This window comes from Carex rostrata, chromosome 34, assembly GCF_964058835.1.
Source record: "Carex rostrata chromosome 34, lpCarRost1.2, whole genome shotgun sequence".
In the NCBI taxonomy this organism is placed as follows: Eukaryota; Viridiplantae; Streptophyta; class Magnoliopsida; order Poales; family Cyperaceae; genus Carex; species Carex rostrata.
The window spans coordinates 1749180-1765943 of NC_135951.1; the positions used below are offsets into that span (position 1 = coordinate 1749180).

Genomic DNA, 16764 nt, shown 5'->3' on the forward strand with positions numbered 1-16764 from the left:
GAAATTTAATATTTTTTGGATATTGATAAAAATTTCGAGACATGCGTAATTAAATAACCGGTTACTATGCTTTGTAGTTGACTCTGTTTTATTATTTTATTTTATTTTCTGTTGACGATGTAGATTGAAGGACAAAAAAAATATGATAATAATATTATAAGATAGTTAAAATCTGAAATATAACATACCATATACCTGTTTTTTCATTTTTAAAATAAAAATAAAAAATAAAGAAAAATACGAATAAAAAATTCCCAAGTTAAAATCTTTACCGAGCGGCGAGCGCACACCTTTTTTCGAAGAAGCCACAACCGATCTAAATTACCAAAATGCCCTCAATCCCCTTCTCGCCTCCTCGTTTCTCTGCTCTCCCGCCATGCTCCCTTACTAAGCGCCTTACTTCCACCCCAACCCGGTTCGCCTCCACCGGCTCATCGGTTCGGTTTGACTGGTCCGATGCTCTACGGTTCGGTTCCATCTACGACGATGAACCGTTGGATCTCTCCGGTTTCTTCCAGAGAGTTAGTGTCTGCAACCGAGGATCTGTGAGTCTCTCTCTCTCTTTTTTGCACAAAAAGCCCTGGAAATTTTGGAATTTTTATTTAATACAAATTGGTACAGAATTTGGAATTTTTATTTGAAACTCTTCCTCATATCAAATTGGTACAGAATTTTTATTTGATACTCCCCATCATATCAAATTGGTATATCCATGTTTGCCTTTGTTTTCAGTTTTACATGCAAACCCCTAGAAAAATTGAAATTTTTGTTTGGTACTCTTTTTCATATAAAAATGGTACAGCATATTTTGGTTTGATTTGTAATACGTATTTATACACTCTTAAGCTTGTAATTTTGCCACTGTGGCTATGGTACCTTTTAGAATTTGAGATTGAATTGAAAGTGAAACAATTTCATTTATTGATTTTTCAGTACATTGCTTACAAGGGTTTATATAGGCTAATTAGTCCTTATGTTTGCCTAATTTTCTACTAGCCGTTATGGGTTTTCCTAATTACACAAATCTTTTTTTATTCGATATTCATTTGATTGATAATGCAAACTTATAAGGTAATATTGGTAAGATTACATTTGTGATAAAACACTAGTGCTTATGAATTTACAATTAATTTATAAAAAATTGTAGGAGAAGAAGGATGAATTCATGCCATTCCTGATTGATAATCAGATTGCTGGCTATACTCACAAAGCGTAATCTTTTGTTTATCCCATTTTTAATTTTTTTTTAACTGTTACTTATTCTCAATAGTTTTCTTTGAATTCATTATGTTTCAGATTCACCGAGCACTTGAGCAAACACAATGATGTATTTAGCATTGTAAAAGATAAAAATGGGATAGGAAAAATAGGTGAGCATCTTAGATTTAATCCTTCACTAAAAACATACGAGGCTAGAACGGAAGCGGTTGCACATGTCATTAAAAGCTTAGGCAACCTTATTCCAGGTATTCGAAATGAGGTACTTCTATACTTTCTCATAATTAGCCTTTTGTGAAATTTAAATAGCATGTTTTATATACTGAGATAACTCTGTCTAACGTTATACTTCTTTTCTTATATATAATTCAGTTGTATCCTGTGACATTAGCATTTGGAGTGCCGCCTTTCTTCTCATTGGAGCGTGCAGCTGCCCCTTATTTTGGCATAAAGGTCTAAAATACCCTTCAATTTATTTATTTTTTTATTTCAAACCCATTGGTCATTCATTAAACTAAAAGACAATAGTATATAGTTCAGAAGAAACCCAGAAAATTACATAGATACCAGAAAATACTGGTAAATACCAGAAATTACCAGAAAATACTGGTCAATTTATGTTACCATGCAAGGAACTGCTAACATGTATATTTCTTTGTACCTTATTACTTATTATTTATACATTACCTATTTTGATCAATTAATTAGGCTTATGGAGTGCACATGAATGGATATGTGGAGATTGACGGTGAGAAGTTTTTGTGGGTTGCTAAAAGAAGTGAAGATAAACCTACTTTTCCTGGAATGCTCGATCACATTGTTGCCGGTGGATTGGTTTGTGTTTTGGATAGTTTATAATTATGTACCCAATATTTCATATTTTGCAAATAAAACCCAACAGTAAAAGTTAATAGTTAAGTGAGAACAAAAATGAATGAATTGCCTTATGTTAACATAACCTAATCACTCATTATTGGTTTGTTGTTGTTTTTTTTTTTTTTTTTGATAAAATTGGGAATTAACCAACCAATTTCTATTAGAAATCCTTTTACAGTATTAAAATAACAGACATCTCAACATAGAGAACCAAGATTCTCAACAAAATACCTAAAAAATACAAGGATATTTCTAAGTAGTTATATATGTAGAAATCTTTGTTGAACGATTCAAACCAACTGTTTGGACTTTGAAAATGAAATTATTGATCCATAGTACGGGCAAATATACGCTATGCATAGTACCTTAGCCTCACTCTTTTAGAAATGTAATGTAGCTTGGTGGCATTTAGCATTGAGATTATATATCAATTTAGTATATTAATTTTGTTTTCAGCCACATGGAATTTCATGCAAGAAGAACATAATTAAGGAATGTGAAGAAGAAGCTGGAATCCCGGCATCTATATCTACCAAGTATACAACACATCCTTGTACATTTATCTAAATATGAAATTCGTGTTTTTTTTTTATTGTTATAGTTGATATTTTTGTGGCGGTAATTTTTTTTTTTCCAGTGTTATACCTGTGGGAGCAGTTTCGTACATGGATATTGAGGGATATAGGTATAAAAGAGATGTACTTTTCTGCTATGATCTGAATCTGCCTCCAGATTTTGTTCCCAAAAATGAAGGTTCTACTCTTTTTAAATAGAGTGAGGCTATGGTAATATGCATATTACAGATCAGCCCGTGCTATAGATCCATATTTCTATTTCCTCTATATGAAAATATATTTGGAGGTGATATTTTACATTTTTTAGAATTTTTTTTACTATTTTTTTAGTTTGGTAGAAAATCACAACTTTTGATGATCTAGAATTTACACATCAAGTGATTTTTTTCCCTATCTAAAAAATTAGCTAATAAATTCTAAAAAGTTTAAAAATTTGGTTTGCAAGTACATTTTCATATGGAGGCCATGTTTGAGGTTCGGATCAACTATTTGAACTTTGAAAATAGAGATATGAGTCCATAGTACAGGCCACTCTGTAATATGCATTTTGCCATAGCCTCACTCTTTTCTTATATTCAATTATGTGGGGTGCATACACCACTGGATAACCAAGAAATTTCATGCATATACACATTTTTGAAGTTTACAAAATGGCCCATTATTTCATCATTTATTTCTTACCCTTTTATAATTGTTATTTTTTTTCATTCATTTGTGCTAATGTCAATCGGATCAGAATTTGTAAGACAGCAACTATGAATTTTACTTTTTGTGGTATTGTAATTTATTTTTTCAGATGGAGAGGTGGATAGTTTTAGGTTAATAACTGTTTCTCAAGCTGCCAATATCATTAGAAGAACTGAATTTTACAAGCCAAATTGCTGCCTTGTTATTCTCGACTTCCTCTTTCGACATGGGTTCTCTCTCTCTCTCTCTCTTTCACACACACACTCTTATATCAACAGGGCATATTAAAGTTCTAGGTTTATGCAGCAAATGAAGAATGTAGCAACCAATTTAACTATTTTCTAATCTTAATTCAAGTTTGGTCATCTCCAAGTGAAAAGAAACCATAGCTCATTAGGAATAGATTAAAATTTGTCGATCTTTGGTAGGAGGTGCTTTTTCTTTGTTAGTCTAATGCTTGGGTATATTGAAAATTGTTGGAAATAGATGATGGGTGTCAGTTGCACATGTAAAAAAATTTGGTATTGTTTATGGGTGAATTTGCAAAATCTAATTTTTTTTATTAATTTCTTTTTTGTTATTTGGTTGTTTGTCTATTTATAGATACATAGACCCTGATTGTGAAGGTTATCTACAACTGTTACAGAGCTTGCGGAGTAGCGATTGTACTTGACTATGACATTTCCAATTCAAGTATTTGATAACAATAAGTTCTTTTTTCTCCTAGTTGCTATGAAATTAATTTTTTTTTATTGGATTTTACTGGTACTTAAATGCTGCTTGAAGCAATTTCGTGTGTATGGGTGTGCTCCCGAGAGGGTGAATGTGGAGGAAGGGAAGGAAATGGAAGGAAAAAGCACCTTTTACTTTGCTTTCGAGTTCTAATTTCAGGAGGTGAATAGAAGTGAACTGAGTACTATGCATAGCACGCATCGCTCTGTGCTATGAATTTATATTTTTATTTTTATTTTCAATGTTTGAATAGTCGATATGATTCACTCAACATCATCTTCAAATGAAAAATGAATAATATAAAGCTTCTAAAAATGTAAAATTTAACATTCAAGTACATTTTCATATGAAAATCATAATGAACAGTTCAGATCGACTATTTGGACTTTCAAAATGGAGATATATCTCCCTCCCCCTTTTTGTAATGAAAAGTTTTTTTTAATTGAATGGGTTTTGATGGAAACGATTGATTTAGGAAATTGAATCTCTCACCACTGTAAGTTTTTTAATTGAATTGGAACAAAACCAATGATGCATTTTAATACTACTCGTATTTATGGTGCGACATACTGGAAACTTGGATGCTATAATACAAATTTTAAACACAAATTACACATCTTTGATCAATTTCAAGTGGTAATTATAAAACAATTTCCACTGAAACAAATGTTGGTGGAGAATCAGAAAAATATATTAAAGAAAGAATATACTGGAATTCTTTACACAAAAGAAATAAAGAAATGAGAGAGAGGGTTATTGTTTCCAAATAATATCCATCTGGTGAATTTTGTAAATCTCAAAGAAAAAAAAAATCTTTGCTAAATTAGGTGGTCTATCTTTCTTGATTTATTGCAGCCAACCTTGTGTTGTATATTATATTTTTGTATGCATCATATTAAAATACTTCTTAAGGATTCTAATATCCAAACATAATTACCTTAATAAAAATTGGTTGGTTGAAAATCAACTTGCTCTTTCTCTCTCTATCTCTTTGTGAAAGACAAAAAAAGAAAGTTACAACTATCAATTTATCTCTGTCAATACATTTGCTCATTCTCTCTCTATCCCTCTTTTTTTTGCCATTGTTACTAGGCTGTACAATTGAGGAAGAACACAATGCAAGGTGCCTTAAATTGAATTTGGTTAATTTGGACAATGGGATTAGATTACTATGAAATATTAAATGTGAATCGAGATGCATCAGATGACGAATTGAAGAAGGCTTACCGCAAGCTGGCGCTGAAGTGGCACCCCGATAAGAACCTGACCAATAAACAAGAGGCTGAGGTTTTTTTCAAGCAGATCTGTGAAGCTTATGAGGTACTTTTAAATTTTGATTTGTTCTGTTTTTTGACTTGTTAATTAATCTCTGGTAATAATATGTGATGTGTTTTTGCTTGCTGGTTGATTTCTGCTTTTTGGCTTTTTTTTTTCTTTAGGGTAATTTTATTGTATATTTAGTTTGATGGTACATATATTTAAAAAAATTAATTGTAGATGTGTTATCAATTATTTAGATCAAATGTGTATCAAATTTGAGTAAATTTAAAATTGATCATCATAAAACTATTAAAACTCTAATTTTAGAAATTTTAATTTGTTTGATGTAATGCTGTGCAATTAAAGCAACGAAAAATACATCTACATTTTTAATTTTTAATTTTTAATTTCAATAATATATTTTTGTATATATATATCATATAAGTTAGATGTACTATTAAAATTGAACAAATGCTATAATTATCCTCCTTTTTTTTTTACTTTTTCTGGAAAAAAAGCCCTTTTATTATATATATTCTTATGATCATTGATCTGGATTTGCTTTTTTTTTTTTGCTTTTTAACAATAGAAAATCATGTTGATATGATTATATATACCTTAAAATGAAATGCAGGTCCTTATTGATCCCTTGAAGAGATCATTCTACAATGATTATGGGGAAGAAGGCCTAAAAGGCCACAGGGCATCATCCTCTCAACCGGGACAAAACGGTTTTCCTTTTGACAGAGCTTCTTGTTATAGACCGAGAAGTGCCGAAGACATTTTTGCCGAGTTTTTTGGTTCAAAGCAGTTCGATTTTGGACCAATGTGGCGTTCTGCCTCCACAAATTCCTCTAGTGGGTCCCAACCCGAGAACCGCCAAAGTAATTCTCGATCCGTTGATGGAGGAGTCAGTTCGGGTGGGGCATCAAATTACCCGGCCCAAAATACTACAACAATTGAGAATACGCTGCTTTGTAGTCTCGAGGAATTGTATACTGGATCTAAACGAAGGATGAAGATCTCGAGGAAAGGGATCGATGCCTCTACCGGGTATTTATGATTTTTTTTTATCAATTTTCACTATTTTTGTCTATTTTTGCATGATCTTTTTGAATTATCTTAGATTCTTACATTTTTGTTTCTTGAAGTGTTGATATTAGCATTAATTTCCTTTCTGATTTTCAAATTTGAATAACAATGGAGGAGTTGTGTTCTTATTTATTTATTTATTTATTTTGAACACTTGAATTTCGATATTACCAAAAAATATATATATATAATTATGATGAAGTTTGGCAAAAGTGTTGGTATATCTATGTAATTAATTTCCTTCTGATTTTAGCACTTTTGTGTGTTCACAAGTTCTTTATAATTAGATTGTTGGAAAAATTCAAAACAATATTAAACAATCAAATTAAGGACTAACTAATTTGGCAATTTATTTTTGATGTATGTAGGGAAATGAGAACAGAGACAGAGATACTAGTGATCACTATTAAGCCGGGATGGAAAGCAGGAACGAAAGTGACATTTCCCGGGATGGGAAGTGATCGAGGAAACCAAATGGAACCGGACCTCGTCTTTGTCATAGACGAGAAGCCTCATGAAGTATACACAAGAGATGTCAATGACCTCGTCACTCAACTCGCCATTCCTTTAGGCGATGCTTTGGGCGGTACCACCATAAACCTACGGTCTCTTGATGGCAGGAATATCATCGTGCCTATGGATGATGTTATTATCAAACCCGGAGACGAGTTTGTAGTTGCTAATGAAGGCATGCCTATCTCGAAAGACCCGGGGAACAAGGGCAATTTGAGAATTAAATTTAACGTGGTTTTCCCGAAGAAATTAACTGACGAACAACGGGAAAGAGTTAGGCAAATTCTTGGATATGAAAATTAATTAGTAGCTACTAATTATAGCTAGTGAGATAATTATGGATTAATGAGAGGATCCATAGAATTAATACTTGCAATTGGATGCATTCATGATCACATTCATGGATTAATGGATATTGTGGTTTATCTTTTAGTAGGTAGCTTGAATATTTTTCAACTAATAATAAAATTTAGTAGAATGAAGAATATCTTCAATAGCTATTTTCTTTTTTCTGATTTGAAATTTTGAATTTTTTATTTAATCCTTCCCGCTATGTTGTTGTGTAAAATTTGTAAAATGTGTGTGCCTATTGCTATGATATGAACTAATAGTTTATTTTTCTACTAATTTTAATACTTTTTCAATAAAAAAAAGTTTACATGTTTATGACACAAAATCATGCACATATGGAATTTTTTAACATATATTTAACTAAGTTATTATAAGTCACTTATATGGTTGTGTCTTAAGCAGTGTTGCAAAAAAACGTTCATTTAGACCGATTAATCGGCCGATTAGTCATTGGTGGTAATCAAACCGTTACAAAAAATTTCAATTAATCGGTCAATTATTTCCGATATTCTTGATTAATCGCTTGGCGGTACCCTGTCCGTCCGATAACTGCATATCGTTATTTATAACACAGTCTTAAGAAGTGACAATTTCAAATAATTTTGATGACAATTTTGTAATCTTGCACATGTGACCCGGGTAACATAATTCTTATTTTTTTCCTATTTTATTTTAATTTGTTTTTGGTGCTATTTGGTTTATTATGATTTAGGTCTAGTTACAGAAGATATATAATCACTCGACAATTGTTAATTTAAACATCTTGACGATAAATAAATCATAAAATTTAAATGTAAATATACGCATTAAAGAAATGATTGATACATTGCAATTATCATGTTTATAAAACAAATAATGAGATTTAGTACCCTTTTTCTATTAATTGAGTGATTTGAATTTCTCAACCAACAATCTACGATGATATTTCACCAAATACATACCAACAAATTTATTTTGTACATTGCAAAATTATTTCATTGATTTAAAAATATGTATTAAAATTGTCAAGATATTGTCCAAGTACTTCAATAAGTAAGCTTAGCTAAAAAGGCAAAGCACAGTTATTACGAAATTATACGGGATGAGATTTTGTGAGTATGAGAATTCACAAAAATTGAGAGAATTTATATCCATGAAGCTTTTAAAGAGTTATAAGAATGTGCTGAAAATTATGTCAGATGCACCGTGTGAATAGTTTGTTAGAAATTTTTTTTTTCTAAAATGCTTAATAACAATACAATTATTCTTATTAACAAGTATTAATATATTTAATAAAATGATTAAACAATAATTATTAATTACTAAACGTAATGAGACGTTTGCTCATAAACTTGTTATGCAATTATTAAAAAATCAATTCAAAATTAAATTAACAAAATAATTAAGACCAATCCTTAATTTTCTTGAAAATACAAATATGAATTTTGTAAAATTTTGGTATACTGAAAATTATTATGAAACATTCCAATATGCCCTTAAAGTTCAAAGCATATCCTTTCATTAAAAAAACAAATGTTCAAAATTTCCGTTTTGAAAATTACTGAAACATCAAATCAATTGAGCGCGACATTTCACGTACCCAAAAAAGAAACAACCCATCAAATCAACAAAAAGCAAAAAAGCAAAAAAAGACAAAACAAAAGAAAAAATAATTATTCGAGTAAATATTTTAACGGACCTGTTTTAGCTTCACGCAGCTCACGGACCATATACAGCACTCTTTTAATTCTATAGTCCGTGCGCTGGGTGAAGCAAAAACTACTCTGTTACAATATTTACCCAATTATTTGAAGGGAGGAGGAGAAGTATCTGTATCGAGCACACACTCTACTTCTCCGACCTACTTTAGGTTCAATAGATCTTTAACCGTCCGATGAACATTAAAATTCGTGTAATTTGCATCAATATTCGTGCTCACAAATCTTATAACAATCGGACGGTTGTGGAGCCCATTGGACCCAAAACAGATCCAATGGGTATCGGACTTACTCCTTTGTCATCGTGCACACACACTCTTTTCTTCTCCGACCTCGTTCGCTAGTCGCCTGAGAGAGGAGCATTTCTCATTTCTCATTTCTCAAACCCTAACCCTAATCCAAGGAAAATCCAATCAATGGTGGGAGCATTGGCGGGGTTGCAAGAGCACGTTAAGCTCGCTAGAGAGTACGCGCTCGAGGGGCTTTACGACACCTCCATTATCTTCTTCGATGGAGCTCTCGCTCAGATCAACAAGTACCTACCTTTCTCTTCTTCATCCCTTTTCAATTATTCTTCAATTTTGTTCTCTGGGACATGCAATGTGGTTACCCAGTTACAATTTTGAGTTGAAATTGTGCGCAATTTCTGAAAAAGTTAGGTTCAAATTGCAATTTAGGAAATAATTTATCTGGTTTTTTCTCGTAAATTCCTCAGTTTTGACTGGACCTCATGTAGATCTGGTATGCTGAACTGTTTCCTTGGAGATGCAATGTGGTTCCCAAATTACATTTTTGGGTTGAAATTGTGGGCAATTTTGAAAAAAAAAGAGGTTCAAATTGCAATTTAGGAAGTAGTTTATCAGTTTTTGCTTGTAATTTCCTCAATTTGACTGGACCTCATGTAGACCTGGCATGTTGAACTAGTTCCCAAATTACATTGTTCAGTTGAAAAAGTGTGCAATTTTGGTGAATAAAATAAAATTTTCTTTTTATTTTTCCCTGTTTGAGGTTAAAATTGTAGTTTACCAGGTAAATTGCTCAAATTTTACTGGAGCTCATGTAGATCTGATATGAAATCAACAACTGGAGTAATTAAGCTTACCAAATTTACATTTGTTTTTCTGTTTTCTTAATTTTGGTAGTGATTAATTATTCGGTTTCACCATAATAGGCATTTAAGCACACTAGATGACCCAGCAACAAGGGCAAAATGGTCAAATTGCAAAAAGGCTATCTCAGAAGAAATAGAGGTGGTAAAGCAACTCGAAACTGAGCTCAGATCATTCAAGGATGCTCCTGGGACCCACCGATCATCCTCTCCTCCAATTCCAACCCGCTCCAATTTTGTCTTTCAGCCCTTGGATGAGTACCCATCAGCCTCGAGTGCACCGGGCGCATCTCCTTTTGACGATCCTGACGTGTGGAGACCACCAAGCAGGGATCAGCAAGGGAGGCGTTCTGGCACAGGGAGGGTAGCAGGAGGAGGTAACAGGAGGAGTTCAAATGATGGGGCGTGGGCCCGAGGTGGTACTGGTACCAACAGAGTGGGTACTGGTGGTACGCGTGGAGGTAAATCAGGTGGTACTGGTACAGGGAAAGGTGCTACTGGTACAAGGTCATCAAATGTTGGTGGTACCAGTGCAAAGAAAGGGAAAGGAAATTCTAGCAAAGGAGATTCTCAGGTCATCTTTGTTTACATTTATGTTTATTTTATTTTTTTTCCTCATTAGTACTAGATATTATTATTTTGGTACAATAAGCTGAGAAATTTGCTAATCTAGAATTTATTTACGTATTTACTTATAGATTTATTCTTCTTTTCTTTAGAGAAGCTAATGTAGAGTTTAACTAGTATGTAGCAATATATTCCCCAAGTAAATGTATTCTCTGTGAATGCTAGAATTAGGGTTGAAATTTATGATTCATAATTTAAATATCCTGAGAACAGAAATGCAAATGTAACAAGAGTTCACACTTAAAAGTTAAAAGGAATAGTTGTTTTCCAATATTCCTTTGCAAAGCACTTTATAACTACGGATCAATATTTTTTGTTTTCGAAGTCCAAATAATTGATTTGAACCATTCAACATGATTTCCATATGAAAATTAACTTGCAGACTAAATTTTATATTTTTTATTATTTTTTTTACTATTTTTTAAGTTATGTAGAAAATCACTATTTATGAATGGTCTAGAATCTTTTTTTTTTTTTGAAGGTTAGCGGCATAAACCGCTAACGTTTGTATTGATAATGGTCTAGAATCTTTAGATCAAGTTATTTTCTACCTATCTAAAAAAATAGTAAAAGAATTCTAAAAAATGTAAAATTTGATCTACAAGTACATTTCCATATGGAGAACATATTGAATTGTTCAGATTGGTTTGGTTGGACTTTGAAAAATGAAGATTTTGATCCATAGTATAGAGCAATATGCGCTATGCATAGTACCATGGCACCTTTTTGTGTGCTAGATCTAAATAGTGGATGCATTTCATTGTAGGGTGGGGATGGGGAGGATGGCAAGGTGAAGAGAGGACAGTACGAGGGACCTGATGGTGACCTGGCAGCCATGCTGGAGAGAGATGTGCTCGACAACACGCCAGGTGTCAGATGGGATGACGTGGCAGGTCTTAGTGAGGCCAAAAGGCTTCTAGAAGAGGCCGTTGTTCTCCCTCTTTGGATGCCTGAATATTTTCAGGTTTATTTATAACCTCCTTTTCCTTGCGGTTATTTTTTTTTTTGTATATTTGTATAGTTGTATAGTTGTATAGTTGTACTATGAGATACTATGCATCTGGTGGCTATGTGGGTCCCGGAGCATAATTTATTCAAGATTTTTAGTTGAATGGTTCAGATTGTGTACTGCTGTGATTATTTTCATTCATAGATAAGCAACTTTGGTGCTAATAATTTTTCCTTTTTTTTTTTGCTTGATTTAGGGAATACGTAGGCCGTGGAAAGGGGTACTCATGTTTGGTCCTCCAGGTACAGGAAAAACTCTACTGGCAAAGGCAGTGGCCACGGAATGTGGGACCACCTTTTTTAATGTTTCCTCTGCCACGCTGGCATCGAAATGGAGAGGAGAGAGCGAGCGTATGGTTAGAGTTTTGTTTGAATTGGCTCGAGCATATGCACCCAGTACCATTTTCATTGATGAGATCGATTCCCTCTGCAATTCCCGTGGGTATGTTATTTATTTATTTTGGTCATATTTGTAATTTTATCCAGTCTTTAACATACTGTCAAAGTATGCATTTGCCTTTTGAATTTTGTTTCTATGTTCAAATCGTGTTTTCCAGAAGTTTTGACACCTTTGTAAGGCTTTTTGATAATTTTAGAACTTTACTAATCTACCAGGAAAAAGTAATTTTGAAGAAAAAGAGAGAAGAAAACAATGCCAATTTTTGATATTATGTATGCAAATGTATATGCAAAATGATATCACAGGTACATTAATCAGATTATAATTGCTTTTTTTTTTTTCTTTCAGAGCATCGGGTGAGCATGAATCATCTAGAAGGGTAAAGTCGGAACTTCTTGTGCAAATTGACGGAGTGAACAATAGCTCTACTGGCGATGATGGCCAGAAGAAGATTGTAATGGTTTTGGCCGCCACCAACTTCCCTTGGGACATTGACGAAGCGCTCAGGTTGTCTCTCTCTCTCTCTCTCTTTATGAATAACTTGACAGATGCTGTCTCTCTCTCTCTCTCTCCTGCTAAACCGAAACTCACAGAAAACACACTTTTTTGCATGAAAAATCCCAAAGTGGGCTTGAATCCTGAGTAATTTGTTGTAAGCCCTCACAAGATATTTTCTTCTAAAGTAATATAGGCAAATATTTTGGAGAGAGAAACTTCTATTTACCTTTTCTGTAATGTGGGGAAGAGTTGTGGGGAAGAACTATTTTACTCGTTCATTTTTATAAAATGTTTCTTTGAACTTAAATAGGAGGCGTCTAGAGAAGCGTATATACATCCCTCTCCCAAATTTCGAGAGTAGAAAGGAGCTAATCAAGATTAATTTACGAACTGTTGAGGTAAATATTAAATTAATCTCTCTTTTTTTATTTACAATGCTTCAGAACATAATTTCACCATTTTCTCTCTCTCCCCCCTCTGACAGGTGGCAACAGATGTAAACACAGAAGAAGTGGCCCGCCGCACAGAAGGATACAGTGGAGATGACCTCACGAATGTTTGCCGTGACGCATCTATGAATGGCATGCGTAGAAAAATTGCCGGGAAAACAAGGGATGAGATTAAGAACATGTCTAAAGATGAAATTTCGAAAGATCCCGTGGCAATGTGCGATTTCGAAGAGGCACTTGCAAAGGTACAGAGAAGTGTTTCTCCAAATGATATTGAAAAACACGAGAAGTGGTTTAATGAATTCGGATCGGCTTAATTTGTTTCTTTTATTTGTACTTTGTTTTCCTTTCAAGTTTTTTTTTTTTCTTTTAAGGGGGAATTTCATGTATATCACTCAAAAAATTGGAAATTGCGTATTTTCCCCTAGTTCATAATATCGTATTTACACTTCTAACTTTCAAAAACTCACAAATTTACCCATTTTAATTTCTTTTCTATTAAAACTCATTTTAATGAAGGGTAAAATGGGTACTTCATAAATTTAAAATGAGTCATGATAAAAGAGAATAAAATGGGTGAATTGGTGAGTTTTTTAATTTAGAATATTAAATATGATATTATGAACTTTAAAGGGGGGAATACGTAAGTTTGACGTTTTTGAGGGGTGAAACCCCAACCCCCCCATGTATTTTAATTTTGTAATGTGCCCACTTGAACTGATGCACACTTTTTTGAGTGAGCTATTGTATTGTGTGTGTAATTTCTTTGAATTTGTTGTTGGTTGCCTCTTGATTTGTAAAATTTGGTACATAGGAACTGTGCATTTCATATTACTGTTTTTGTGGAAGTCAGAGTGTGTGCGCACTTGATCAGGATCAAATATAAAATTCAAATGGTAAGCTGTTCCCTTTGAAGTTTGAGCAAATCCATTGAGCAATTTTGGTAGCAAATTTGGATATAAAGTCAATTCTAATTAAAGAAAACAGTACACTTCAGTTCACTTCATAACAAGTCAACCTAAAGATTAAATTTTCAAAATGTTATTTTATTTCATTTTATTTTTTGGCTCGAGACCAATTTTTCATGATTCAGTTCATATGTTGTGTCGTGATTAAGTTAGATTTATGTGTTGTGTTCAAATTTGAAAGGATTGATATAGCATGTATTCATGCCGTGAATTGTCACATTTGTAATTTGGTCATGTTTAATTATTATTTTTATAATTTAGGTTAGTTTATTCAAAATTCACCGTTCGATCAAGATCTAATAGTCCTAGTTACACGTTGACTCGTGCGATTACGTACTGTACTGTGATTAGATCTTTTGCATAACATTCCGTGTCATGTTAAATTTTCAAAAAATTATTATGCCATGTGAATTATCACGGCATAGAACATGTGAATCACAGCACATGACTCTAATGTTGTGGCATGGTGTATCCGATCACAGTATGACTTTCTTAGATTCCTACTTGTACCTACTTACTAATGCTGTCAATTGAACTGTTTACTCGAGGAAACCGTCAATCTGTTCAAACTGACTGACTAAACAAAAGTCGTATTTTACGTGCGCGTGGAAATTTCTGCCAATAATCCAAAATGCAACACAAGCTATCTCTCTATAAAAACAGGAAAAAATATCTAAATTTTATCAAAGCAATTAGAGAGGTTTAGAGATGAAGAGTCTTCAAAATGTGATTGTTGCCTCAATAATTGTGCTTCTTACAGTAATAGTTAGTTTTGTGCAAGCAGGCAGATCAGGTATGTATCCTCTTACTCATATTGGTGTACAATTATGTTACTTCATGTGTGGAATCTGTACCCGTATCGTATTGTCTGATACCCGTATCAATACCCATATCGTATCACCCGATATCCATATATCGTACCACCTGATACCCTTATTGTATTGTCATATCAATACTTATATCGCATCCCCCGATACCCGTATCCATACAACATAGGTGTACACTGTATCTTTATTTCTAAAATTTGGAAGGTCTTGCAAGTAAAATGCAACACATGCTCTCAGCTCTCTCCATAAAATCAGAAAACAGTTTACAGCTCTTAATTGCTCTACCTATTCTCTAATATTTTGTTGTCAATTTATTTTATTTTTTTCTTTTCTGACAAACTGATTTTTAATTTGACATTAAACACTGGTTTTTTTTTACTGTTTTGTAATCCAGCACCAGGAGGAAGTCCTACGCCAGGATCACCAGTTGCCAACACAAATATTAATAGTCATGGTTAAGATATCATATATACATTTCTGAAGGGAAAATCATGACTCTGAAAATTAAAATCTGAATCGGAATCAGTCACTTAACAATGGAATCATAATCAAATAAATTGGTCGAATTGGATAGAAAACTCGGATTTTTTTGACAGAAACTTATTTTGTACTTAAAAAAATAACTTGTCATAATCAATCCACAATTTGTCTTTTACATGAAGTAAATATCTGTTAATTTCATCCTTGTTGTCTTACATCTCTTAAATTTTGGCTTAATTATGTATCTCAGGCATATGTTTGATTGTAAAATAAGAATAGTTAGAATAGTAGAATTAAGAATAACTATTATTTGTCGTATTATAATAGTCAAATTTCAAAACTCTTCAGAATAATATATTCTAATAAAACAAAAAGTTTGTATTCTCTATTCTAGCTATTTTAACTTTTCATTTTGAACCGTTTTATTTTAATCTTACATGAACTCAACAGCCCCTTGCATCAATAGAACAAAGCATCGATCGGATCTATTTTTAGATTCAATGGACTCCAAAACCGTCTTATTTTTTTAAGATATGTGTGCACGAAATTGAAGCAGATACACATAAATATTAAAACAGAGTGCACGGATCTTAAAACAGACAGAATGCATGGTCTTAAATTCCATGTCTTTGCTCTATCCTTCGGATGGAATTAACTTAAAGTAGATACGATATCTTACGGGATAGTGGGATACTCTTTATGTGGACTTATCATTTTATACTCTTTATTTGTGTTTATTCTTTTTAAAAAGAAAATGTTTATTTATATGTCCTCTGCTCACTTTTTTTTTTTTTTTTTTTTCTATTTCTTGAAAATCTTGAGTTGGGCTATTGTGTTTCATGAAGTAAATGGTGTGTTGTACTTCACACTCATATATATATATTTAAATTTAAAAGATTGATCTAGACTGTTCAACATGATCTCTATAATAAAATGAGTTTGGAGACCAAATTTTATATTTTTTTGAAATTGTTTTACTATTATTTAGAATGTTTGAAAATCGTGGTTTTTCATAAATTTTCTAGACCATAAAAAATAGTCATTTGCAAAAATTCTAAAATAATAGTAAAAACATTTCAAAAAAATATAAAATTTGATTCCAGATCGACTATTTAAACTTTAATATCAATCAATATGAACATAAAGTAAAATATGTAATTTACTTCATGAAGAATAACCCAACTAGAAAACCTATTGTATTATATATCCAGCTAATTAGTTGAGATCATGTTTTCTGATTATGAATTTTATTGTAATTCTTAAATCATTAATTATTTTTGTTTGCCGCCTTGTAGTTTTTGGTTATATTGTGGTCTTAAATAAAATGCAATATTTGTTGTACAAAAGGAAATATAAACATGTGTACAAAAGGAAATATTTGTTGAACTTTGTTTTAAA

The 16764-nt window shown here is 32.5% G+C and overlaps 3 protein-coding genes across 3 annotated transcripts; all 3 read left to right on the forward strand.

Annotated features, from left to right (window-relative positions):
- The first annotated feature begins 298 nt into the window (after positions 1-298).
- LOC144549113 (nudix hydrolase 20, chloroplastic-like) lies at positions 299-4296 on the forward strand. The gene is made up of 9 exons (XM_078297859.1): positions 299-545; positions 1148-1212; positions 1297-1480; positions 1591-1671; positions 1927-2052; positions 2551-2630; positions 2732-2847; positions 3466-3586; positions 3960-4296. The coding sequence occupies exons 1-9, from the start codon at positions 330-332 to the stop codon at positions 4027-4029; spliced, it is 1059 nt and encodes a 352-aa protein (XP_078153985.1). The 5' UTR covers positions 299-329; the 3' UTR covers positions 4030-4296.
- Positions 4297-4999: 703 nt separating this feature from the next.
- LOC144549046 (uncharacterized) lies at positions 5000-7552 on the forward strand. Its single transcript, XM_078297806.1, has 3 exons — positions 5000-5408; positions 5983-6401; positions 6809-7552. The coding sequence occupies exons 1-3, from the start codon at positions 5244-5246 to the stop codon at positions 7254-7256; spliced, it is 1032 nt and encodes a 343-aa protein (XP_078153932.1). The 5' UTR covers positions 5000-5243; the 3' UTR covers positions 7257-7552.
- Positions 7553-9303: 1751 nt separating this feature from the next.
- Positions 9304-13852, forward strand: LOC144548892 (katanin p60 ATPase-containing subunit A1-like). Its single transcript, XM_078297601.1, has 7 exons — positions 9304-9536; positions 10173-10683; positions 11503-11700; positions 11942-12186; positions 12493-12651; positions 12953-13040; positions 13127-13852. The coding sequence occupies exons 1-7, from the start codon at positions 9418-9420 to the stop codon at positions 13406-13408; spliced, it is 1602 nt and encodes a 533-aa protein (XP_078153727.1). The 5' UTR covers positions 9304-9417; the 3' UTR covers positions 13409-13852.
- The last annotated feature ends 2912 nt before the right edge of the window (positions 13853-16764 follow it).

What these genes read in the sequence shown, in the direction of transcription:
- LOC144549113 (XM_078297859.1), top strand. Translation starts at nt 330, where the DNA reads ATGCCCTCAATCCCCTTCTCGCCTCCTCGTTTCTCTGCTCTCCCGCCA. An exon ending in GTGTCTGCAACCGAGGATCT is followed by an intron (nt 546 to 1,147) that starts GTGAGTCTCTCT and finishes AAAAAATTGTAG; the next exon opens with GAGAAGAAGGATGAATTCAT. An exon ending in CCGGCATCTATATCTACCAA is followed by an intron (nt 2,631 to 2,731) that starts GTATACAACACA and finishes TTTTTTTTCCAG; the next exon opens with TGTTATACCTGTGGGAGCAG.
- LOC144549046 (XM_078297806.1), top strand. Translation starts at nt 5,244, where the DNA reads ATGGGATTAGATTACTATGAAATATTAAATGTGAATCGAGATGCATCA. An exon ending in AGATCTGTGAAGCTTATGAG is followed by an intron (nt 5,409 to 5,982) that starts GTACTTTTAAAT and finishes AATGAAATGCAG; the next exon opens with GTCCTTATTGATCCCTTGAA. An exon ending in GGGATCGATGCCTCTACCGG is followed by an intron (nt 6,402 to 6,808) that starts GTATTTATGATT and finishes TGATGTATGTAG; the next exon opens with GGAAATGAGAACAGAGACAG.
- LOC144548892 (XM_078297601.1), top strand. Translation starts at nt 9,418, where the DNA reads ATGGTGGGAGCATTGGCGGGGTTGCAAGAGCACGTTAAGCTCGCTAGA. An exon ending in GCTCTCGCTCAGATCAACAA is followed by an intron (nt 9,537 to 10,172) that starts GTACCTACCTTT and finishes TCACCATAATAG; the next exon opens with GCATTTAAGCACACTAGATG. An exon ending in GGATGCCTGAATATTTTCAG is followed by an intron (nt 11,701 to 11,941) that starts GTTTATTTATAA and finishes TGCTTGATTTAG; the next exon opens with GGAATACGTAGGCCGTGGAA.